Source organism: Mastomys coucha, unplaced genomic scaffold, assembly GCF_008632895.1.
Source record: "Mastomys coucha isolate ucsf_1 unplaced genomic scaffold, UCSF_Mcou_1 pScaffold2, whole genome shotgun sequence".
Taxonomy (NCBI): domain Eukaryota; kingdom Metazoa; phylum Chordata; class Mammalia; order Rodentia; family Muridae; genus Mastomys; species Mastomys coucha.
This window is the reverse complement of record NW_022196902.1, coordinates 3,079,918-3,105,044: the sequence shown is the minus strand read 5'-3', so window position 1 is coordinate 3,105,044 and position 25,127 is coordinate 3,079,918. Positions and strand designations below refer to the sequence as shown.

The window sequence follows — 25,127 nt, the reverse complement described above, 5'->3', positions numbered from 1 at the left end:
TGTCTCCCACGCCCCAGGGAACACAAAACAAAAGGTTTGTGAGTCCCACTTAAAGCAAATTTTATAAACAAACAAACAAGTGAAAATAGTTTCCCCAGCATTCTGTATGATTTTTATCTGACATTAAAGTCGGATAAAAAACTGTGCATGTGTGGTCCAATTTTTGACCTTTAGCTCTTGACAGTGTCTCTTTAAGTTAACCAAAGCACCTAGACCATGTTCGATTCATTGTGCACGGAGTCTGTGGTTTTTCTCAGCTGTTCCTTTACAGCCCTCCAAACGCCTGGGAGAGTCAAAGGTACACATTCCTGCAGCAGAGGGAGCCCACTGATGAGGTGCCTGTGGCTTGAGTAGCTCTTCAGACAGAAGAGCCCAATTTGTCCCCCAGTGTTTGGTAGTGAGCTGGTGGCAGAGGCTGATACATGGAGCCATGCTGTCTCTTTCCTTCCCTCAGGGAAGTGTACCAGGAAGTGTGTAGCCTCCTCTTGCCACACTAGGCTGTAGAATGCTATATACCAACAATGCAGTCTCCACTGAATCATCCAGATGTAGGAAGGACACATTGGGTAGTCACAACAGCATCTTTAGCATGGCATTTGGAAAGCTACTGTCTGAGCCACTGTACCATAGCTGGATGCCCTCCCTGACATTCTTCCAAGTCTAAAGGCATTAAATGAGACTCTGGGTGAGTCTCACCAAGGACACAGCAAGGAGATGTTAATTTGTGACAGCTACTGGTTGCCTGTCAAAAGCAATTGATAGGGATGGATGTGTTTGTCCTGTCATGGAAGCAGGGCCAAAGAGAATCAACTGACAGTTCATGACTTAAAGGTGAGTTTCTATGAACGAAAGTACAACGTGAATATATTTTTCTGGTGGGGATTAAAGAAGAAAAAAATACACATATCAGCAACACTAACAGGTGAGTTGTTGAGAACTTTAAGAACAGGCTATTCAAGCCTCTTATCTCCAGACTATAAAGGAACAGAAAGAGATCAGTGGCTTTCAACCTGTATCCCTCAGACTAAGGCCAGACATTTTTAGTCATGGTTGTCCTGGCAAAATGAAAATAAGAAAATGTCCTTTCTTTAACCTTCAGTATACACTGTTTTTTTGTAAAGAGCATGCAAAGAGACTAACGTAAAAAGTAAAGTGGATCATTATGGTCTGTCTCTGTTTCTCTTGCCCCTGAGTATTAATCTAGCAGAGCAACACAGCCTCTCCATATATGCTGGGCAGGCTGTGAGGACTGAAGGGCCGCAAGTGACTGGCATTAAAATCCAAGTCTGGCAGCAGGGGACATAAAAGAAATGATAGCGTGTGACCTGAACTTCCTTCATGAGTAACACAATATATTCCTACCTGGGTTTCCTAAATGATTTCTTACAGCATATGGGGTACCACTATGAGGACAATCCCCTGGTACACACATTTTATCATTTTATAATAATTTGTAATTATATGTATATGTGTTTGTTCCTATATATGAATACAGATACCCATGGAAGCCAGAAGAGGGTGTTGTCTCACCTGGACCTAGAATTGCTGATGGTTGTGAGGTGCCCTAAGTGGGTGCTAGGAACCAAACCCACATTTTCTACAAGAACAGTGTGGGCCAGCTCTCTTCAACATGAGGCTTTCTTTCATCAGCTAGCAAATGATTAAAAACCAAAGTCCCTTTAAAGCTTTTTTAGAAAAGTTTAAGAACCGTCAGAATTCTCTTTTAGTTTGAAAGCAACTCAGTAATTTTATCAGAACAGTAGATGCTCATGCTGGAAACGAAGCTCTAGAGATAAACGTTCATGCTTCATTGATTTTTATAAGAAAATTAAACTTTGGATATATTTTTACCTTATTGATTCATTTAAAAAGCCATGAAGTTATTGAAAAGCGAACTGGTATGTGTATGTGTGTGTGTGTGTGTGTACATGCATGCGTATTTGTGTGTTGTTCTTCAACCTGTATCATAAAGCTTGAAGATCAGTTGCTCGAAAGACTAGTAAATAAGGGTCAAATATTTTGACTTTGTAAACTGTATATTTCATTAAGACAATAGTTCTGTGACTAGTCAATGTTGAGGATAGAATTCAGAGAGAAGGAGGAGAAACTTCACAATGCTATTTAAGACTACATATCTACAGAAAGTATGGAGTTCTCATACAACAAGAGCTCATCTGCCCTCAAAAGAACATTCGAGGTTCTCCGTATTGTGAACAAGCAAGATGTTTTAACTATGTTCCTAGTCTTCCATGGTGAAGAGATTATGCTAAATGTGCAGATTTTTTTCTGGAATGTTTCATGTAGTCGAACTAGCGTCAGTATGGAAAAAAGTAACGGGGTTTCCTGGGAAAACAGAAGACTGTCTCAAATGATTTCAAATAGTTCCAATGCCTAAGCATCTGCCAGAGCCACCTTCCCAAGTGCATCCTGGTGTCATATGGTTGATGCATATGCAGGTGAGGGGATGGACAGTTTCACTAGACTTGGGCCAGAATCTCACACAAAAGTGTTGGGAACCACACAAAAGTGCAGCTTCGGGACAGTAGTAGGCTACCCTAGTGTTGGTGGCTCACAGAGTCTGCTCTCAGTGAGACTTCCTCTCCCTACTGGAACTCCCTGGCATTTCCTGATGCTCTGTTTTCATTTCATTATTAGTTACTAGTTGAGTGATCACGGAGAGAGAAAGGTGGGGAGAGAGAGCATGTGAGTTTTAAGTCAGGTAACAGCTCATAGGTACCAGTTCTTTCCTTTCATAATTGAGCGCACTGTTTATTCTCAGGTCCTAGGACTTAGCAGCAAGTGCCACCACCCACTGAGACATCTCAATGGGCCTTTTCCCCATTTTTATAGAAAACAAATGCTTGTTTTCAAGGTTCTAAGGAGGGAGCCTTTCTAATTTATGGGGAGATTTTGTCTTTCCTAAGGCTCTCGAAACTTCTGGGAGGCCTAAGCCTGCCTTACTGTCCACCTCAGCACCCAGCACTCTTCTCATTTTAGAGATCTTGGAAACAGAAAGCATGCACTCTGCTCATGTACCCAGCACTTACCGAAACAAATAAAGTGGACAGGCTCACTCTGAATGCCAACGATACAATAATCTATTTATATGGCTCACTCCCATATTTAATATTTTTTGTGATAAATTACTATTAAATACAAATACAGCTACATTTGTATTTACTACTTTGTGAGTCTCTGTATTATGAGTAATGGCAAGTAGGCAAAATGGTTTAACTATTCTCTAGAGTACTGCAAATACTGTTGTTTTGTTTTATTTTGTTTGGGGTAGGGGGTGGGCATGGGGATTGTGACCCTAAACTAATGGAAGAAAATCAAAGTAAAACCCTCAACCTGTTGATTCCCGGATTACAGCCACAGACCTGTCAGTTTTGTTCTTCACAGGAGAGTGAAACAAGGTTTCCCCTCTCCTTCTCCTCTTCCTATAGTCTTATTATCACCAGACTTAGAGTCACAACCTGTGCCCCCAACACATCAGCTCCAGCACCTTGTCCTGGATGAGCCAATTAAAAGAGACAATTGAAATAGTGAAACCCAGAGAAGGATATTTATCCAGTGCAGCTACATTGAGATGGAGACAATGAGACTCAGTGATTACCCAAATCGATATTCTTGAGATTTTTTAAAATATATATATTCAGTATCAGACTTTAAAACAAATCTCAATTTCTTAGGCTCATTTCACTTTTCAACATTATAAAATACGAAATATTGGACATTATTCTCATCACAAGCATCCCAAGAATCATATGCATGTCTCAAAGCCTTTGTTCTTGTTTTTCAGAATGATCCAATAAACCATTGTTGTACTGATCCTTTTCTGCTTTTTCCCTTTTCAAACAGAAGACTGTAATGTGGGACAATCTATTTCACACCTCCACCTGGGAAAGAATGTTCGTTTTCCAATTTCTTTTAATGTCACAACTTTGTGCTCATTGTTCTCCTTTTTCTGTTGCTTTGATAGGTGTAAAGAAAGAGCAAACTCCTAAAAAGGAAAAAGAAAGAAAGAAAAGGACTTCTTTTTAAGTATTAGCACTGCTTTTATTAATAGAATGCTATGGTAAGGTGTCGCCATCTGCTAAAAGTTATATAGAAAATCAGCAGAGTCTCAACAAGCAAGAGCTGAAGTGTTACAGTATGCAGAATGAGTAGAATTTCTTGTTTACGTAGAACATTTTGTGTATTCTTTTTAGGGTGATTTTTCTCCTTGGTTGGTTTCTTGGGGTTTCGGAAAGATTAAAACTGATGTGTTAGCTCTGTATTTTTTTTTTTTTTTTGAGACAGAGTTTTCTCTGTGTAGACCAGGCTGGCCTGGAACTCAGAAATCCGCCTGCCTCTGCCTCCCACGTGCTGGGATTAAAGGCGTGCGCCACCACCGCCCGGCTTAAACTTTGTATTCTTATAGAAAAGAAACTCAACTGAACAGAGTTGGGTAGCTGCAGTTGCTAGTGTTTCATTTACTGTATGGGGAAGCTGGGGAGGTGGAGGGTATGGCTGAATTGTACTGCGTTGGGGTGGAGAGATTTCAGAGAGATGGTTTTTCTTAGCTCTTGGTTTCAAGGGGTTCAGCCCAGGGTCACTAAGCACTCTATTCTCTGGACCTGTGCCAAGGTGCTGCATCTTGGTACAGAGCATGTGGCAGGTCAAAGCTGTTCACCTAATTGTGGCCAGGAAACCTTCTTCCCCACTCCAATGCTGATGCTCTGACAAGCACATTTTCAATACAGGAGCTTGTGAGAGGCACTTACAACTGAGAAGGCTGGTAGGGTAGTGGTGGTCTAGAATTGTAATTCAGCAAGGATAAGTAGAAAAAGACACAAGCAGGCAGGGTCCTTTGCCTTGGTGACTACTGCTTTGTCGGGATCCTTATTTTGTCTCATATGCATCAAAGCTGGCAGAAGGATTAATGCAAGCTGTGGATGGTGTGTTTGTGAGCCTTTTCTAGTCTCTCTTTTCCAGTGTGCCTGTTCATTTGCGTATTCCTAGAGTGAAACTCCTTATTAGCAACTGAGAAGCCAAACCTTGATGTGAACTGTCATGCACTGTATGTGCCAGAAATGTTTTAAAATTTAAAAAAGAAAATGGGAAATTATGAAATCCTTCAGCCACTAACATTGAATTTTTTGTTTGTTTGTTTTTCTAGTTGTCTGTTCTTGCTTTCTTTGTGTCCTGTCTATGTGCATGCTGGGGAATGCAAACCAGAATGGGCAATTGAGAACTTCTAGTTCAGAAATCCCATAGCACCGCAAGAGTAGCTTTTTATGTGGGTCTTAACTTGTCCCAATACAAAGTCTTTGTATTGTGGTGTGTGTGTGTGTGTGTGTGTGTGTGTGTGTTTGCTTTCATTTTTGTTCTTCCATTATTTTGATAATCCCTCAGACTTGCAATCAAATATAATTTTAATTTTTATTATTTGTCAACCATTTCATTAACTGTCATCAATGGGACTGTTTCATTATTAGACTGTGGATGGTTGGGTGGAGGGGCAGTGTCCTTTGGGAAATTGTATAAATGAAAATAGCTGTATCTACAACAGACTGAGCTTCCTCATCAGGGACTTTTCTTGGGTCAATATTACTTCCTTAGCATGAGCACAATTTCTTGGCTCCCTCTTCAGAGGCAGCCTTGGGTAGCTGCAGTTGCTAGTGTTTCATTTACTGTACGGGGAAGCTGGGAAGGTGGAGGGTATGGCTGAATTGTACTGCGTTGGGGTGGAGAGATTTCAGAAGCATTTTGTCCTCTGTGCAGGATCCATGTGTAAATAAACCCATCTCTATTTTATTCATAGTTCTAACGGCAAGTCTGTGTCATGGTCTGAACCAGGTGGAAGACAGGCGCCCAAGGGACAGCATGTGTGGCAGCGCCTCTCTGTGCACGTGAAGACCAACGAGACGGCCTGTAACCAAACGGCCGTAATTAAACCCCTCACTAAAAGTTACCAAGGCTCTGGCAAGAGCCTGACCTTTTCAGATGCCAGCACCAAGACCCTTTACAATGTGGAGGAAGAGGACAATACCCCTTCGGCTCACTTCAGTCCTCCTGGCAGCCCTTCTATGGTGGTGCACCGACGAGGGCCACCGGTGGCCACCACACCACCTCTGCCACCACACCTTACTGCAGAAGAGACCCCCCTGTTCCTGGCTGATTCTGTCATCCCCAAGGGCTTGCCTCCTCCTCTCCCACAGCCGCAACAGCAGCCGCCCCCTCAGCAGCCTCCGCAGCAGCCCAAATCCCTGATGGATCAGCTGCAAGGCGTGGTCACCAACTTTGGCTCTGGGATTCCAGACTTCCATGCGGTGCTGGCAGGCCCGGGGACACCAGGGAACGGGCTGCGCTCGCTGTACCCGCCTCCGCCTCCACCGCAACACCTGCAGATGTTGCCCCTGCAGCTGAGCACCTTCCGAGAGGAGCCCATGTCCCCTCCTGGGGAGGACGACGATGATGACAGTGAGAGGTTCAAGCTCCTGCAGGAGTTCGTGTATGAGCGTGAAGGGAACACGGAGGAAGACGAACTGGAAGAGGAGGAGGACTTGCCTGCAGCCAGCAAGCTGACCCCTGAGGATTCGCCGGCCCTCACGCCTCCTTCTCCTTTCCGAGATTCGGTGGCCTCTGGCAGCTCAGTGCCCAGTTCCCCAGTGTCTGAGTCGGTGCTCTGCACTCCTCCAAATGTGACCTATGCTTCTGTCATTCTGAGGGACTACAAGCAAAGCTCTTCTACCCTGTAGTGGGGGGGAGTGTGCATGGAGAAACCAGAGATGCCAAGGAGTGTCAACCCTTCCAGAAATGTGTAGAAAGCAGGGAGAGGCATGGGGATGGAGGACCACAGTCTGCAGGGAAGAAAAAAAAAAAATGCTGCGGCGGCCTTAAAGAGGGAGAGGGAAGATGCCAACTGAACAGTGGTCCCAGCCAGGATTGTGACTCTTGAATTATTCAAAAACCTTCTCTAGAAAGAAAGGGAATTATGACAAAGCACAATTCCATATGGTATGTAACTTTTATCGAAAAAAATAATAAAACGTAAAAATAAAATCAACAAAAATAATCTCTCCTTTTGCTCAATCGTGCATACATATATCTGCCCACACTCCCGTGGTGAAACTAGAAACAGAGCGGGCCCTGCGATGGCGCCAGTTGAATCCTAAGTTCATACTCCTAGTGAGCGGATGAAGAGAGGGCAGGACGCAGGGGTCGGTCCGGACAACAGTTCCCATCTCAGACCTTGTCCGTGCTGAGCCTGCAGACTCCTGGACTAAGGAAGACCCAAGAACTGACCTTATGAGGGTCCCTTTCCACTGCTGCGATCCAGGGCCAGCCTTTAGTCACCCGGGATAAAGGCACAGTAACCTTTTGTATTTCTGTGACTCCCTGTGTTAAGGAAAATGAAAGTATGAGCAAAGTCATCCCCAAGAGGAGCTTCATCAGAAGTGTTATGGGGGATAAAACAGAGAAGCGAAACGATGCATACGCACAGGGCCATGAACAAGGTGAGCGTACCAGCGTCTTCACAGATTCCATACTCGGGCACTGATACTTTTGGAGAGGAAGGAGACAGCAGGGAGTGTCAGAAGCCATTTGTGAACTCACTTGCCCTGTGCCAATCAGGTTCTCCTCCGCTGCCCTTCAGCAGAAGATGACAAGTCGCGTTGCCAGGTTGTACCTTCCACTTACTGTAGCAAATAATACCAACCAGTTGGACTTCTAAGATTCAGTTTCAGTACAAGGCGGTGCCACTGTTTCTCCCATGTGCTATGGAAACGAATCTATCTTTGAACTTAATTGTGTATTCATAGCAACTATTACTGGTTTAGATTTTTTTCCCCTATTGTCACAGGAGTCCCTGGAACTAGCAACTAAATGTGTTTTCCTGTGTTTCTTGTATACATGTGGTTATGAAATTTGTGCCATTTAATGTCAATCTAGCTGCCACTAGAAAATCGTCTTTCAGATATAGTATAAATATTTTTATGTACCAGTGAGGTTCTCCATACCACGGTGACCAGTGTCTCTCTGGAGGTTGGGTCTGTGGTCTGATATTTCTCATATGCAGCTTCGATGGGTATTCTTCTAAGTGGGATTTAGTTTTCAGATATTTTATGATATGAGAATGTTATTAATGAAGAAGTTTGAAAGGGCATTGTTTAAAAAGGTAACCAAGCAGTGTGTGACAATAAAGGGTTCGTTTTTATAAACTTGCGTACATTGTTATTAAAATGTAAGATTGAAAAGGCAATATTTAGAATATTTCAGATATATTTTTAAAAAGTTTTTCCACAGATACTTGAGTTTCATGATCTTCTAGTATGTAACAACACTCAAGTCCACCCAGAGTGTCTCAACTATCTGCTTGTCAGTCATGCTTATTTTTTATTTTCATGAATTTTAGTTTTTATATTTTTGTTAGCATCTCTTTCTTATGATCCTCACATTTGCTATATGTAATGTCCACATACATGTAATCCAGTTATTCCATCTTGATCCTGCCTTTTCTAACCCAAAAGATTTTTCCTGTTATTTTTATTTCTTCTGATATTTGTGGGATGAATCCAATCCCTTTAAATATCTTTGTTTATGCCTTATGTTCAGTCATTTTAATTTGCTTCCTTCATGTCGAAGCTGCTGATTTCTCAGCCAAAAAGCATCATCTTAGAATCTAAATACCTGAAGCATCCTAAGTTTGGAATTTAACACCAGGTCCTATGTCAGAGCTGTGTTTCTTGTGTGTTGCTACATTCTACTGCCCAGCTTAGTGAAGGCCTTTGTAAGAACTTTTGCCTTTTCTTTTAAAGTTATTTTAAGCATCTTTATTGCAAAGACCTCAAGAATTTAAATATTAGGTTCCGTGTTTTCACTGTGAAGAAACAGAATGAGAAAAAAACAGTACAGAGTTGGACATGGTACTCCATGTCTTTAAGCCTAGCACTTGGGAGGCAGAGGCAGGTAGAGAGTTGTGAGTTTGAGGCCAGCCTGTTCTACCCTGTAAATTCTAGGCCTAAATAGAGAGATCCTGTCTCAGAAACCAAAACACACAGCAATGATGGTTCAGTGCTAAATAGATGGGTTTCCACTAATTGGGAAACCAGTGAGAGAACACTTATTTCTTCCTATGTTCTTTTAAACTTGAAGCACTTACATACATCCTTCATTATTATGGGACTTGTGTATTTGGGGCTTTTTGTTGTTGTTGTTGTTATTGTTGATGTTGTTGTTTTGCCAGAATAGATGAGGCAATGTTTGCCTATTCAAATGCTGTAACAGGCAAGTTAACTCTATGGTTTTGGTCTGAGACATTTGGTGAACACCTTCAACACTGATTAAAATATTACTGAATGCCTACTTTTATCCTGATTATAAATTTTCCAGAATAAATAGAATATTAGCTCATATAATTGTTCAGAATTGGAGATGTACACATACATACCCTGTACTAAAGGGCAAAATATCTTCACTGTAACGTGTGTGCTTCTTCAAGATGTTTTGCTTCTTGTAAAAGTGTTTTACTTTGGCTTGTTACTGCCTTTTGTCAAATAACCTTAATAATGCTGTATCATAATAAATATTTTCTATTTATTAAATGTGCATATTCATTCTCTAAACTTTAAGCATTATACTAGCAGAAATAAGCCAGTATAACAGATAATCCCAACAGTTTGATTTGCCTAGAACACACTTCCAAAGAGGAAGTTTGAAACCTCACAGAAAATATGCATGACAGGTCATAAAGAGCAACACAGTTTGACTTGGAGGACATGTGATCCAAAATTAGAATTTTAATTTTGTCCTTTTGTCATTTGTGCTTTTAAGAGAAGAGGAAGGGCCATATCTTTAGTGTAACTCTGGAGACATGGGTTCTACCTTTGTTCCACTGGTGCCCATCAAACTTTTTAGTACCCAACTCACACTGTTAAGGGAACCTAGTTTTCCAGCTCCTTGGTATCTTGCTATTCACACCAGGCTTAGTTCTAAATTTTAATGAAGACATCACATACACACTTCCAAATAAATCATACTTTCCTGTTTTCTACAAGACCCTGGCATCTTCTATGTGTCCTAGTCAAAAAGGGATCACAGTGATGGGGGAAGGGAGATACACTTGTGACAGTGATGGAGAAGCAAGCTGGCCATGAAGATACCATCCAGAAATCCATTGAGTCACTAAAGAATTATTCAATGTGCCTGGTAAGCAGAATTTAAAAACAAAACAAACCCAAAAGCAAACAAAAAAAACAAAAAACAAAAACAAAAACAAATGGAGCAGAAGCTCAGAGTTCCAGAAACAGAGTAAGAAGCAAATGGAAAGAAAAAGAAAAGAAAAACAGTAAGTAGTAAGGGTGGAGAAGTGAAACTTAATAGTTTATATTTGTAGTCTAAGGATATACCAGGCTATCACAGTAGGCACAAGGCTCAATTGGAATGAGCCCAGGAGCTTCACTTGGATGATCTTTAGAGAGGCTGTGGCTGGGTCCAGACACCACAGTGATGGGTAATTGCACCCTACTTTCTACTAGAATATCCTGGAAGCAAATCAAAGGGCAAGGTGGCAGCATGTAAACCTACATCAAACAGATACAGTGCTAGGTGCTTGACATTCATTTTCTTTCCCCCATCTCTGCCACGTGGATATTCTGGAGGACTGAAGTAAACCTGAACATATTCTCCTGTAGCAACTGGTCCATCAGAGCTTCAGTCAAATCCCCTGACAATGCAGAGCACAGGAACACCAGGTCTTGCTCAGAGCTCAATCACCTTCGTAGGAACGGATCCATTTTTGCTTGGGATTCCAATTCCTGAGGCACTAGGGACAAAGCTGACATGCAGGAAAGGTGTGTTTTCAAGTAGTAAGAGTAGATTCATGACCTCCACACCTTTTCTAGCTCAACACTCCAAAAATATATTACAAGATCCTTATCAGGCCCACGGCTCTACATTTCTACCTACTGGACCCTCACGCTGCCTTCTGGAATACATGTTTTAATGAGAAACAGGCTCTCCCTTTAACAGAAGAAACATCTGTCCCCTTGGGTGCCTGGTTCCCTTTCCTGGAGATATGAAGGTTGTACTTGGTGTTCAGAGAGGCTTGGGAAGGTAGAGCTAATCATGGAATAATGTCCTCTGTGGGAGAACTATAGGTAAGGCATAAACAGTTATGATGGGACATCAGGGTGAGGCCACACATAGGACTCATCGGAAAGTGTGCACTGGCAGGGTTGGGGCAGGGGTCCATTACCGCAGAAATACTTGTCTTCAGACAAAATGAAAGGCAAATTCAGTTATTATAGCTGAAGAACAAGAGAATGAGCTTGGGTATGAAGTCTAACTAGTAGCATATTCTTGAAACTGGGTCCATCTTATCTGGGGGTTTTACTTGGGAAGAATATTTGGTTAAGTCTGAGAATGGAGGACGGCAAAGACTGAAAAGAAAAGTCCTAGTAAAGCTGAGGCCTTCACATCAGTGGTGCCAGTTTCTTGTTAACACAACTGATTCTTCATCCCCAGTTGACCAAACCACAGAATCGTAATTCAAGCCTATCACACAGACAGTTTCAATAGAATCTTTAGCGATTCTCAAAATCCACAGAAGTATCACAACCCTGGTCTTCATTGCATACATTTCTCACATTCTTATAATCCAGCCTCCCATAAAACAATCCATTAAACCCTGAGCTCAATAGCTTTTCCAGCCTTACGTTCCAAGCAATTCTATGATCCTCCCTAAAACTACATGGTCAGGTCTGTCACAGTGATGTCCCTCTTCTGTTCCAGTCAGGTTGCTTTTGCTGTGCTAAAACACAGTGATCAAAAGCAACTTGTAGAAGAAGGGCTTTATTTGGCTAACACTCATCATCCCTGTTCATCATAAAGGACACCTGAAGGTAGGAGGTGGATCAGAGGCCGTAAAGGATGTTACTTAAAGCTTTGCTCTCCATAGTTTTTTAATCTGCTTGTTTATATAATCCAGAACCATCTTTCCAGGAGCAGCACAGTCCCTAGTAGGCTGGGCCTTCTCACCTTAATCATTAATCAAGAGAATGTCCTATACACTTGCTTTCAGACCATTTGATGGGGTTGTTTTCAATTGAGGTTTCCTTTACTGAGAAAGCTCTAGCTTGTGTCATGTTGACAAAAATGAAACAAAATAAAAACTAACCAGTACAGAAAGTATTTGACAGAATCTTAGAATTGGAAGTAAACCTAGAAAATTATTTTAAATTATTTTCTATTTTATTTGGAACCCCTTGCTTTGTGCCCTGTTGTGGGCTGCAGTACAGTGCTTATTGCCTAAAACTATTGTGCCAAATGAGAAGGCAGACGACCCTAGATGGGGCAGAGCCTATCCAAAGCCACCTGTTAGCCCGTGTACCTGGGGAGAGAGCAGAAGTCAGGTGTAGTAGCAGAAGGAATCCAGGAAGCAGAAATGTCACAGACAAGGATGGGCAAGAAGGCAGCCGTGTCTGATGAGACTCCTGATACGAATGTGCTTTTGGTGACAAGTGTATAAAGGATAGCCCTGTTGGCTAAGGTTTCTTTCAAGAGGTCTATCACGTTAGGATTTTTGCTTTCTGTCTTTGTCTCCCTGGGAATGCTTTCCAGGAACTAGGATCTTGCAGTGCATCCCCTAAGGGAAAGCTGCAGCTATCAGAAAACTTCTCCTTTTCACTATACTGTGCCTTAATCTGTGCATTCCCCCAGTGCCCTGGCTGCGAAAAGGAGTGTGAGCAAACTCAGTCCACAGTACTCATGGCTTCCCATCAGCTACTTGGTTCTAGTGGCTGTGTGTGTGGTTTAGTCTAGAAGCCAGAGAGCTCTACCTTTACTGTCTTAATTGTTTTATGACTGACCCCGGGTCAGGCCTTTGCAGTTATATTCTAAATTTAGAAAGTTCTTTAAAACTAATGTTATGTCCAGAACTTCACATAATACAACACACATACTTTGAGTCAATCTAGCTGATATTCCAATAAAGCTGCTTCAGAGATTTCTCTTAGTGGTTTGGCACATTTTGAGCTCTATTCTAGCTCAGAGCCAGTATCAAGCAGAATCTATTTTACTATACAAAATATCAATATAGGTGAATATCTTCTTTAGTTGACTTTCTTCAGGGGAAGATCCCCTTCTTCTGGAGAAGGAAATTTGACTAGAAGGGATATTGTATTATAGAAGTAGTGTATTGGGGTAACAATCCCTGGAAACCCCTAGGAATGAGAGAAAAGAGGGCATGAGAAGAATTCAGCAAATAGAGTCACTTGCAATCTAGATTGCAACCAATGGCAATAGGCTGTATCTTCTGGGAATTCTGAGGGACAGGGAATGAGATGCCTACAACTGTTCCTACTTCAGAGAATTTATCTACCATTTCACTGGTGGTGGGTGTTCAGGGCTTCTGGCGATGGAGGTGCAGAATGATGCCCAGTTACTCCCAGGTTGTCCTGTATGCCTGTTCCTGAGCCCCTCACCCCAGAGAATATCCTCATGTCAGAGATCCATCCGATGGTGACAGTGGGGCATATGAATGTTGGCCCTTTGGAGAAAGGTGAGTTCTAAGGTGATCTGTGGATAATAGCAATATCATCTGCTGTATGGAAGCTTACCACAATTCATAGGGAGGGGTAGATGATAGAACTATCAATTGGTAGGCAGATAGACAGAAAATAAATAGAGATATGTTTACAGAAATAATTCAAGTACAGCTAGAGGTGTGAAAACAGAGGTCTATAGAGCACGAAACAAGGACTACACTGGAAATATGTATGCGACTGCACTGGAGAGAGGCACTTATAGACTATTCCTCATGATGGGAGAATCACCACAAAAGATTACAATAAACTTTGCTTTAAATATGCCTGCTGTCAGTCTAGGAATTATTTCTTTACAATAATTCCTTCCAATTTTGTCATCTTTCATTTTAAAAGTAGCAAAATACATTGTAGTAATCACTAAAGTAAATCATCTTCAGTCACCATGTGGGAATATTGTCGCTGTAGTTATTTTTCTTTTCAGTGGTTTTATACTTTTTTTAAGTTTAAAATTATACTTAGTTATTAATTTATTCACTGTTTGGGACATGCACACGGGGATCAGAGGACAATTTTTGGGAGTCAGTTCTCTTCTACAGTACAGATGATGAGGATCCAACTCAAGTTACCACTTGGCAGCTAGCAGCCTAACCCAGTAAGGCATCTTATCAACCCATACATTTGCTTTAAAAAGATCTATTTTATATTTGACTGTATGTATGTATATGTGTAAATGTGAGTTATGCCATGCATGCATTGGTGTCCCCTAAAGGAAGAAGAGGGTATTAGATCCTCAGAATCTGGATTTACATGTAGTTGTATACTTCCCCAAATGGATGCTGAGAAGTCTGGTCCTCTGCAAGAGCAGCAGGTGTTCTTAACCAATGAGCATTCTCTATTGACAGACTAAGAACCATCTTTACTTTATAATTGTGCTCGATTTTTATAAATCTATCATTATGGCTTAGAGCAGGAGTTTTACTTAACCAGAGCTGAGGTACTATGAAGTAAGCTCAAGTTCTCCACATTATATAACGTAACCCAACAACATGTTGAGAGTTAATTCTACTGAGCTTCCCAACTGAGGCTAAAATGCAAAGCTGACAGATCAACAGGCTTTGGAAAGCAGGTTATGGACAGGGGAAAGAAAAGAGAAGCGAAATAAAGAAAAGAAAAGCATAAGAAGGGAGAACACAATTGGCGAGGGGTGACCATGTGGCTTCAGTGGTCAGAAGTGAGTCTGTGCCAACACATGAACAGTCCAACCAGGAAAAGGGCATTAGCTCTATGGGGAGCAACAGGAGCAAGAATGATCAAAGCGTCTGCAGGGAGCGCCAGCAGCAGCAACCGAGAGAGCACCACATATACAATACAAACTCTGAACTGAAGTGGGAAATACTGTGTCTCCATGTGTAGCACACTAGGACTGTGCGTGTCTGATTAAGCCGATCTGCTCAGTGTTCACAACCTAAAAGCACATAAGGCTGTCTTCTGCTATCATCAAAGCAGTTATTCTCTTGCTGTTTATGTAACTATCCTCTTATGATGGCACACCCTGATCATTTCTAATTCTCTAAATCTTGTGAATAGTATGAAGAATTATTTCATGCCAAGAAATATATCTGTATATCTCCATCTCTAAATCTATCTATCTATATTCACATAAATATCATTTAGAGTAGTCTATGAGATTACTTTATCAGTTATTTAACAGCAATTGTTATTTATTCCATGGCAAAAACTATGTGTTTTACACCACCTTAGATATAACACCCTGGAAGATAGGTTCAATTCAGAAATGTGAAAATGGAGGCCCAAAGATGGAGAGTTAATGTAGAATTACAAAGTCTGTGAATGTAACCACACTATGATAAAAAGATGCTTTAAATTTTCTGACTATTTTGACACAAATAAATACATTTAGCATGAATAATAATAGTTATAAATTTTACATTGCCAATGTTAGAATGAAAAAGTATGAGTTATCTCCCCAAAGTCTGCTAGAATCTGTGGATCCGTGGAAGCTTGTCTAATTACACAGGCTGAATTACTTCCATATATTATCTCAAGATGAAAGCTACTTAATATCATAGCGTCGTTTCAGTAATTTGTGAAGACACAAGAAAAATACTTGAATAAAGGAGATTTATAATAAGAATTTTATCCTATGGTTTTTAATTTTAATATAGTGCATACTGTCTGAAACATGTTTACTTGGACCTTCAGGAAGGATTATTTTTATTTAATAGGTCACTGTGCATTCCAGAATATTCACTAAAGGACTTTATAGTACAAAAGAGAAGGGGAAAGTTAGAGGAAATTACCTCTCTCCTTAAAAATATGAAATTTTCATGGGAGATAAAAAAAAATAAGTCACCTACATTCCTAATAAAAACTACCTAGCAACTATCAGCTAGAGGTAACAATTATGCAGACTATCATTAAACTCTCAACTGATTAGCTATCTTTTATAACTAAGCAAAACTCTTGCTTTTAATAGAACAATCTGACTTCACAGACTCAATACATAAATGTTTTTGCACTGGAGAAGTATATATGAATTGGAGGAATCTAATCTGCAAGACTCCCAGGCTGAAAATCTTCAGCTATACTCAAAGTTAGCTGTTTTGAGAGGAGTCTAGCATGGCTGTCCTCTGAGAAGCTCCACCAGCACCTGACTGAGACAGATGCAGATATGTACAGCCAACCACTGGACTGAGGTCAGGGGCCCCAAGGGAAAAGTTAGGGGAAGGATTGAAAAATCTGAAGGGGATTTCAACCTCACAGGAAGACCAGCCTTGTCAACTGACCTGGAACCCTGGGTGCTCCCAGAGACTAAGCCACCAACCACAGAGCATACATGGGCTGTTCCGTGGCCACAGGCACGTAAGTAGCAGAGGACTGCCTCATCTGGCTTAGAGCGAAAGGATGAGCCTAAAGCTGTTCAGATATGATCACCAGGGAAGAGGGATGGCTGGGGCTAGGGTGGAGTGGGTAAAGTGGGAGTGTGGGAGTGGAGAGTGGTGCTGGGTTGGTGGGGGAGCACCCTCTCAGAGGCCAAGGGGAGGGAAAATGGGGTGAAGAACTCCAGGAAGGGGGACCTGGAGAGCAGGCAACATTTGGAATGTAAGTAAGTAAAATAATCAGTTTTTTTTTTTTCAAAAAAAAGTTAGTTGTTTTGGTCTTGGATATATCATGGGACATTTTTACAGCTCTACATTTGTTTAATCATCAAAATGATGAATTCGAGGATACATTGAGGGTGTATGTCTGCTCTATCCAGAACAGTCAATAATTGATATTGTTTGATCTATACTACTGGATAAAAGGGACATAATCTATTTTGCCAATCATGATAGTTAGGTTACACTGGAGATGAAACAGTGAGACAGAAGAAATAAAGCATGAAAGAGATGGAGCAGAGCACTTTTCTTCATGCTCCAAGAAGTATCAGACAGATTGTACCAATCTCCAACATGCTAGCAGGAATCCTTGATGGATTGTGTGGTCTCTACCTCTGCATAAGCTTTGAGGGTGAGGTTGTGTGGAATGTTTGAAATGGTCACATACAAAGAATCCTCTTCTTCACTTCTTCCACCCCTTGGCTTTAGGGATCAGTTAAATATTACCCAAAGCCCAACTGTGAGGGAAACTGACCATACATGGTGAACACAGTTCATCATCACTTCTACAGTAGTTGGTTAGAACCAGTCATCATCCAAACAAGTGAGGTTTAGGTATAACAAGCGATGTGGGGTGATACTGAGGCCCACAACAGCAAAGCTGTATAATCAAAACACTCAGCCCTGGTCCTTCACTAGATCCCCCAGAGAGCTCTTCCAGGAGCATGTGGGGAATTTGTTAGCACAAGTCATTGCAAATATTTTTTATTGGTTCTTTGAGAATTACATACAACACACACCTTCAACTCATCCCAGATCAACCTTCCCCATCCTTACTTGGAGTTTTCTTCTTCTTTCTTTAAACTAATTGAGTGCAATTTGCGTTAGCCAAAAAAATGCCTGCCCTCGTCTTACACTAGTATTTCAAGAAAAGTTGCATGTGCATTTTAGTCAGATCTTTCCCTGGCTTGTTTCTTCTTATCCATTTCTGAATGCTAGAAATCATCTTAAAGTTTAGTTTCATAGATGGTTCCAAAGCTCAGCTCAGGGCACAAACTGGCAGTCTGCAAAGTCCTCGGCGTCTTCTGAATGCCCTGCTTCCTTCCTTCTTTTCTATCTTTTCACTCCTTTTCATCTCCTTCTCTTGCAAACTCTTTCCTCTGTTCTTGTCTCTTGTTCTATCTTCATACTGTTTTCCGTCACACAGTATTCATGTGTTTACTCTGCCCTCAAACTAGCTTGTATTCAGAACCTGAACCCAATACTCACTATTTGAAAGAGGTTAAGCTGAGTCATTGCTTCCAACCTCTTTGCCTATTGTCATTTCTACATGGGTCCCATCCTTGTGGTTACTCTAATTCAAGATGCAATTTTGTCACAGAAACACATTTATATCCTTTACCTAAAATCAGTTAAAAAGAAGAGTTTGTATCAATTTTTATTTTAACACTTTTAAAGTGCAATTTTCTAGACGTAACTAACAAATTCAAAAGCCTTAAAATGAAAGAAAAGTTTCAATGTTTACTATCAAGCAAGAGCATTATGAGTCCTTGTATGAATTTCAGAGTTTATTCACCTTGGTGAACACACACAGTTCTCACTATATGCCTTTAAAGGCTTCTAGACTCCACTTGGTACTCAGAATGTGGACCAGAGCAGCCGAGGAGGTTGCTGCTCTCTGTTCACGTAGAAAGTAGCCAAATCATGTTTTAAACACTTTCTCTCTGTAATACAGGAGCTGCTCCATCCTGCCGTCATGCACATCAGAAAGCACAGATGTTGATTGCTCAAGTCAGTGTCAGGTAATGGCCACCAAGGGGAGAATAGCGGTGCTGCTGTGAGCCGTGCTGGCCTCTGTCTTTGCTTAATTAAGTTAGGACGGCAAAGTGGGAACTACATCGGAGATGCAGAAGTTCTCAATTAGACAACAAGTTGACATGTGGGCCTTGTATTGATTTTACGCCCTACACCTTTGTTAGTGAGAAATGGCTGGTTTCAACCCAGATCTCTGGGCAGAATTTTTGCATTATTTTCTTGGATAATGGGTTCCTGGCCATATCTTGGACCTGACATGTACCTGTTTCCCACAAACCCACTCATCCTGTCAGCTCTCAATGAACACACTTCAGGACAAAGGGGCTGAAAGAGCCATATCCATGTACACAAGGAAAAAAAAATTATAAAGAGGATCTACACTAACTATCTTGCTCAGGGCTCTATGATGAATACCTCTGTGAACCCAACCCAAACCCCACTTTTTAAGACCTGAAAATAATGCATATGAGGCCCAGGTGCTGACGATATTTTATTGCAGACTGAGGGGTTTAGTGAAATCAAAGACTCTCTAGTTAGAACCCTTAGTTAGAAGTGACTTCTTTCACTCTTGAGCACCAGTAGCATCTAGTCTTTCTAGTCTCGCACAACATGTTCCAACATAGCATAAACATGTTTGTCTCAAGCTGTTAGGCAAAGACATGATGCTGGCAGGTGACATGTCTATTGCTTATCTGCATCATAGTGAAACCTTGGTGAGTCTTTTGTATGCCAAGTACAAATATTAAGTGCTGGTTAGCATAAGCCAAGTTGGAAATTATGTAATTGGAAAAATTTCTTGTCTCTCTCCCAGTGTCTCACATGGTTGGCACTGGGTGGGTAGTTAGTGATTATTAATGAGTAAAGTAACAAATGAATCAATAAATATTTTAAATACGTTTTATACACACACACATATACACATATTCAGAGGGGAGGTTGCAAGGGGGAGGGAGAATAATAGGAAGGAAAATAGAGGTGGACAAAGTGAATGAAGTGATAAGAGACTTAACACAGTCATCATACTAAATATACTTAAAGAATTTTTTATATAAAACCCATTACCATGTACAATGAATATATGCCAGTACAATTTTTATCTTTTTTTTCTTTAATCTTTTTTTACAGTCTAGCCTTTATCCCTCTCCAGGTCTGCCCTCTAACTGTTCCACAACACATACCTACTCCCCACCCTCTACCCCTGTCTCCAAGAGGATGTCATCACCCCCCACCCCTACCCCACCAGGCCTCCCCACTCCCTGGTACCTTAAGTCTCCTGAAGGTTAGGTATATATTCTCCAACTGAGTCAAGACCCAGAAAGTCCTCTGCTGTATATGTGTCGGGGGCCTCATATCAGCTGGTGTATGCTGCCTGGTTGGTGGCTCAGTATCTGAGAAATCTTGGGCATCCAGGTTAGTTGAGACTGCTAGTCTTCCTATAAGGTCACCCTCATCCTCATCTTTATCCATCTTTTCCATAATTCAGCCACAGGAGTCACCATTTCTGTCCACTGGTTGGGTGTAAATATCTGCATCTGACTCTTTCAGCAGCTTGTTGGGCGTTTTGGAAGGCAGCCATGCTAGGCTCCTGTTTGTAAGCACACCATAGTATCAGTAATAGTGTCGGGCCTTAGAGCCTCCCCTTGAGCTGGATCCCAATTCCAGCCTGTCACTCAGACCTCCTTTCCCTCAGGCTCTTCTCCAGTCTTGACCATATGGTTCTATCAGACAGGAACAATTCTGGGTCAGAGATTTTGACTGTTGGATCGCAACCCCATCCCTCCACTTGATGCCATGTCTTTCTACTAGAGGTGGACTCCACAAGTCCCCTTTCCCCACTGTAAGGTATTTAATCCAGGTCTTTCCCTTTGAGTCCTGAGAGTCCAAGAAAGCCAATACAATTTTTATGTGAATGCATTTCCAAAGAACAATGTTCATTTAACAAATCTAGAAAATTAAGAACATTAAAGTTTACAAAGTATCAGAGCTGCCATGGTGTAAGAAAAGTGATTGAGGGGAACTGGTGAGATGGCTCAGCAGGTAAGAGCACTGACTGCTTTCCAAAGGTCCTGAGTTCAAATCCCAGCAACCACATGGTGGCTCACAACCATCTGTAATGAGATCTGACACCCTCTTCTGGTGTGTCTGAAGACAGCAACAGTGTACTTACATATAATAAATAAATAAATAATTTAAAAAAAAAGAAAAGTGATTGAGCATCACACAGTAGCCTACATGAGGATCTACAAGCAACTGAGCAAATATAGGGACAGGAAAGGTAGACTGACCCAGAGAAAAGCACATCAATTGATTGTCCAGTGCCTAATGGTTGCTCTGAATAACTATTTTTGCTTATAAAAACAAAAATAAGAAGCAAATAAAGAAAATCTGTAATGAATAATGGTAATGATTGTGTGGGTAGAGTTATTGTATATCTATGTACAAATAGATATACATATGCAATAATTATTAATGAAAAACAAGGCCATGGATTTAAAGAAGAGCAGAGAGTTCACAAGGGCTTGACAGGGGGAGAGAAAAGGGAGAAATGCTGTAATTAAATGATAATCTCTACCGCAGGCCAGCCGATCTGGGCCTCTCTCAACCCGTGGGAGAAACTGGGTCCTAGTCAGGTTGACAAGGCATAGGCGAAGAATGACAAACAGAGCCGACACAAGGGTGTGTTGAATCTGAATGTATTTCTTAAAAATGGCATCAGACTTTTACAGTCATTGCAAAAGAGAAATGATAAATCTGGCAGTTCAGCAGTTAAGGTACATCTGAGGCCATCTAAAACACACTGGGTCTAAAGCAGCAGCTATCTCCTCTGGACTGGTGCTGCATCCCCCAGGCCCAAGCGCTCTGGGCCCAGGGGACTGCGGACTGCAAGAGTTTGAGTCCTAATCCATCTAAGTTCTAGTTCTAGTCAGAACGCCAGTGCGAGTCCCAGCTCAAGTCCCCAAGTACAAGTCCTCGTGCGAGTTCTAGTGCTAGTCCTGTGTGCAAGTCCTAGTTCGAGTCCTAGTGCGAGTCCTTCTATACAAAGTGAAAAGCAGGTTTATATGTTATATAGAAAGCAGGGCAGGTGACAAGAGTCACGTAGGCAGGTGACAATCACATCAAGGTCAGAGATCTTACTGACCAAGATTACATATCTAGTTGTGAAGCTGGCTGAAAAGCAATGGTGCCCTTCCCACTGGGGCTAATTTGGTATTCCTATGCTAATTCTCTGGTTCTGCTGGAGGCAAGGACCAGGAAGTTCCAGTTTAACAGTTCCTGCTAATGCCCTTAAGTGAGGGAAGCCCTTAGATTACTCTCTAGTATGTAAAACAGTTCTGAACTATTGTGAACTATCTATTGTGGGACTGCCCTAAGGAATGTACTTGGCCTCTGTTGCTAGCTCTGGCAAGGAAGATTCCTTGAGAGAAATTCCAAGCTAAGGACAGCTAGGAATTGGATTAGAATAGGTTGGAAACATTGTGCTGGCCAGGAAATGATGCCCAATCTTAGCCATTTATGAATCATTTCTTGGGGTACCTTTATGCCTAAATATGAGGGCGTGTTGACGATTGGAAAGACTAATCTGGAACATGTCTGAGTTAGGAGATACCAGCGACTGTCTGAATATCCAGGAGGCACAAGTTCCCTTTTGGGGCTATAACGCCTCTCATCCTTAATCAGGCTTTTATCCCCGATAATTCGGATATGACTGGAGTAGATGAGTGGGCGTGGCAAATCTCAAAATTGTTTTTTAAAGTTGGTTAGGGTTAAGCCTTATTCCTGTAGTATTTTCTAGGGATTTTCTTCTTACAACCTAAATCAGGCAGCTATCTGTTGACAAAGGCACTTCCAGACCTTCAAAGTCCCTAGTGTTGAATCTCATGTTTTTAGCTAGTGAGATTTAACCTTTTCAACTCATGATAAGCATTCACAAGAAACTTCCTGCAAGAAAATTCTTTGACATATTTTTAAAGGCCGGGCATTCTAATAATAGAAGCTGGTAGAACTATGCCTTTAATAAATTAAATTTTTGATAGAGTAATATATATGTTCAAACATTAGTTGGATATTGTTTTAGTAGCAGACATACTTGTATCTACTTGAGCCTTGATCAGTTTCCAGAAATCATGTAGAGACAAAAATACAAATTAAATTAATCTGGGCAGAAACACAATAATAAATTCAGACTGTGTGGTACTTTGTAGGAAAGAACTGTGCCCCTTCCAGGAGCTAATGGCTGAAAAATGAAGGGCGAGGGGCACTGGTCATGAAAGAACTTTAACAATAAGAACTGCACAACACTGTAGTCACTGCAAATGACAGAAAAAAAATGGAAGTTTTTCAAAGACATTTTCTAAAGATGACTGAAGAAATTTAGACAGGGGTTCTATATTGCATGGCAGCTTGATTTTTATAATGATAAAAGATTTCTGTTAATTGTCCTAGTCAATTCAAGCTGTTATAATATAGGAGCATAGGCTAGATGGCTTGAGCAAAAAGACATTTACTTACTACAGTTGTGCGGTCCAAGAAATTCAAGTGCTAGAAAATCAAATGTTAATGTTATGTTTTGATTTCCACACACTTAAAAACTTATTGTAATTTCAGTTGGCAGAAAGAATCAAGGGTGGTCTCTTCTCATAAAGGCCCAACAACATTTAAGGGACTTCTACTTTTTATAGCAATTGCCTCTAAGAAGCTCTGTTTACTGATAACCATGAGGTTAGCATTAAAGCTTCATTCAACATTGGGTGGCATAGAGGGACAATAATTGGTCCCTGGCAACTTTGTCAAGGATGGTAAAGTCACATATGCTCTCAAGTAAATGCTGACATAATTTTAGAGATGTATAGTCAAATGTGTATTTATAACTCTTCAAAATATGATAAAAGCAAAAATAAGAGGCAAGTAAAGAAAATCTGTAATGAGTAATGGTAATGATTGTATGGGTAGAGTTATTGTATGCTTTTATGTAGAAACAGCATTAATAATAAGGAAAAACATACTGGTGAAAATTTAAAATTACTAATCTCTCTGATAGTCATCAATTTTGTCAGGGATTTGTTAAGAGTTTAGAATTTTTGTATGCATTAACAATTATAGAACTACACATTCTATTAATGAGGATATATACATATACAAATACATATATACATGCATATTACCATGTTTTGTATTTTCCTTTTTGTTTATCTTGGAGATGGACAGTTTTACAAATATAGTTCATTCATGCTTCTTAATGTCTGGATGTGATTTCATTTCTCAAAGAGTTTCAGTGAACTTTGTTTTATCTGTGTCTATTCTTGACAGAGAAAATGGTGCATGTGATTCAAAATAATTATCACCAACATTTGTCTAATCTTCAAGGACACATGTTTGGCCACACAGAGAGGGAGGTCTACCTAGCTATTACACCAAACACTAATGGGAAAATCATATTATTTTCCTGGTCTTTCCTGGTTCATACAGAACATTAATAGATGTGTCTGGGAAGTTAATTTCTATTTATTTCAAAAATGAGTGCACAACACCTACCAGTGACAGGAAAGGAAATTTTTCCAAATAGAAATTAAGTTTTTACAAATTAATGATGTGACCTTAAAGGAAACATTTGTATTATATTGAACATTGTAACTTTAGAGTAATTTTCAGAATGAAATGTTGATTTTTTCAGAGCTTTGAAAACAAAATAATAAAGGTGAAAGTGGTATTGCTATATATATTCCTCTTTCTTTGTGTTTTCTTTCAAGTAGCAAGAACCACGAGTATTCTTAAAATTATATTTTAAAGTTATTTTTAAAAAGAAAAGTTCAGACTGGAGAGATGGCACAGTGGTTAAAAGCATTGACTTCTCTGACAAAGGTCCTGAGTTCAATTCCCTGAAAACACATGGTGGCTCACAACCACCTGTAATGGGATTTGATGCCCTCTTCTGGTGTGCATGAAGATAGCTATAGTGTGCTCACATACATAAAATAAATAAATAAATATTTAAAAAAAAGAAAAAGGTAAAAAAATATTGTACAGTTTAGTTTGAATTCACTACATTCAACCAAGAAATGATTAAATGGCACCTAAGAATTTAACCAGAAATAATAATATGTTCTAAAAGTGTCTGTTTTAGTATTGTTTAGCAAATGTTTGTGTGGAATGATAAAATTGGCATTCACTATAGAGCAAAAAAAAAAAAAAAAAAACAAAACAAAACAACAACAACAAAACCAACCCCCCCCCAAAAAAAAACACACAAACAAATAAACAGGAAAAAAATGAAATCTTGTTTTTCCTTTTAATGGCCACTTTCTTAACCACCTTAAACTCATTCACATGAAAGTCAGCAGAAAGCAGCTACCACTGTACTCTTTTGTATCCTCCTGTCTACTCAGCCATTTAGCAACACTTTTGAATAAAAGAATACCCAAGATACAATCTACAATACACATGAAACTCAAGAAGAAGGAAAATCAAAGTGTAGATACACCGATCCTTCTTAGAAGGGGGAACAAAATACTCATGGAAGGAGTTACAGAGACAAACTATGGAGCAGAGACTGAAGGAATGACAATCCAGAGACTGCTCCACCTGTGGATACTTCTCATATTCAATCACCAAACCCAGACACTATTGTGGATGCCAACAAGTGCTTGCTGACAGGAGCCTGATA

The 25,127-nt window shown here is 40.5% G+C and overlaps 1 protein-coding gene across 7 annotated transcripts in view; it reads left to right on the top strand.

Moving 5' to 3' along the window:
- Positions 1-9,580, top strand: part of Grm1 (glutamate metabotropic receptor 1) — a 443,300-nt gene extending 433,720 nt beyond the window's left edge. For 5 of the 7 annotated variants that reach the window (XM_031380374.1, XM_031380375.1, XM_031380378.1 and 2 more), the window contains one exon: positions 5,807-9,580. In XM_031380374.1, the coding sequence (XP_031236234.1) occupies positions 5,807-6,743 (937 nt within the window). In that variant the 3' untranslated portion in view covers positions 6,744-9,580. The remainder of the gene's footprint in view (positions 1-5,806) is intronic. The other 2 variants (XM_031380380.1, XM_031380379.1) reach the window with 2 other exon arrangements.
- Positions 9,581-25,127: the final 15,547 nt, after the last annotated feature.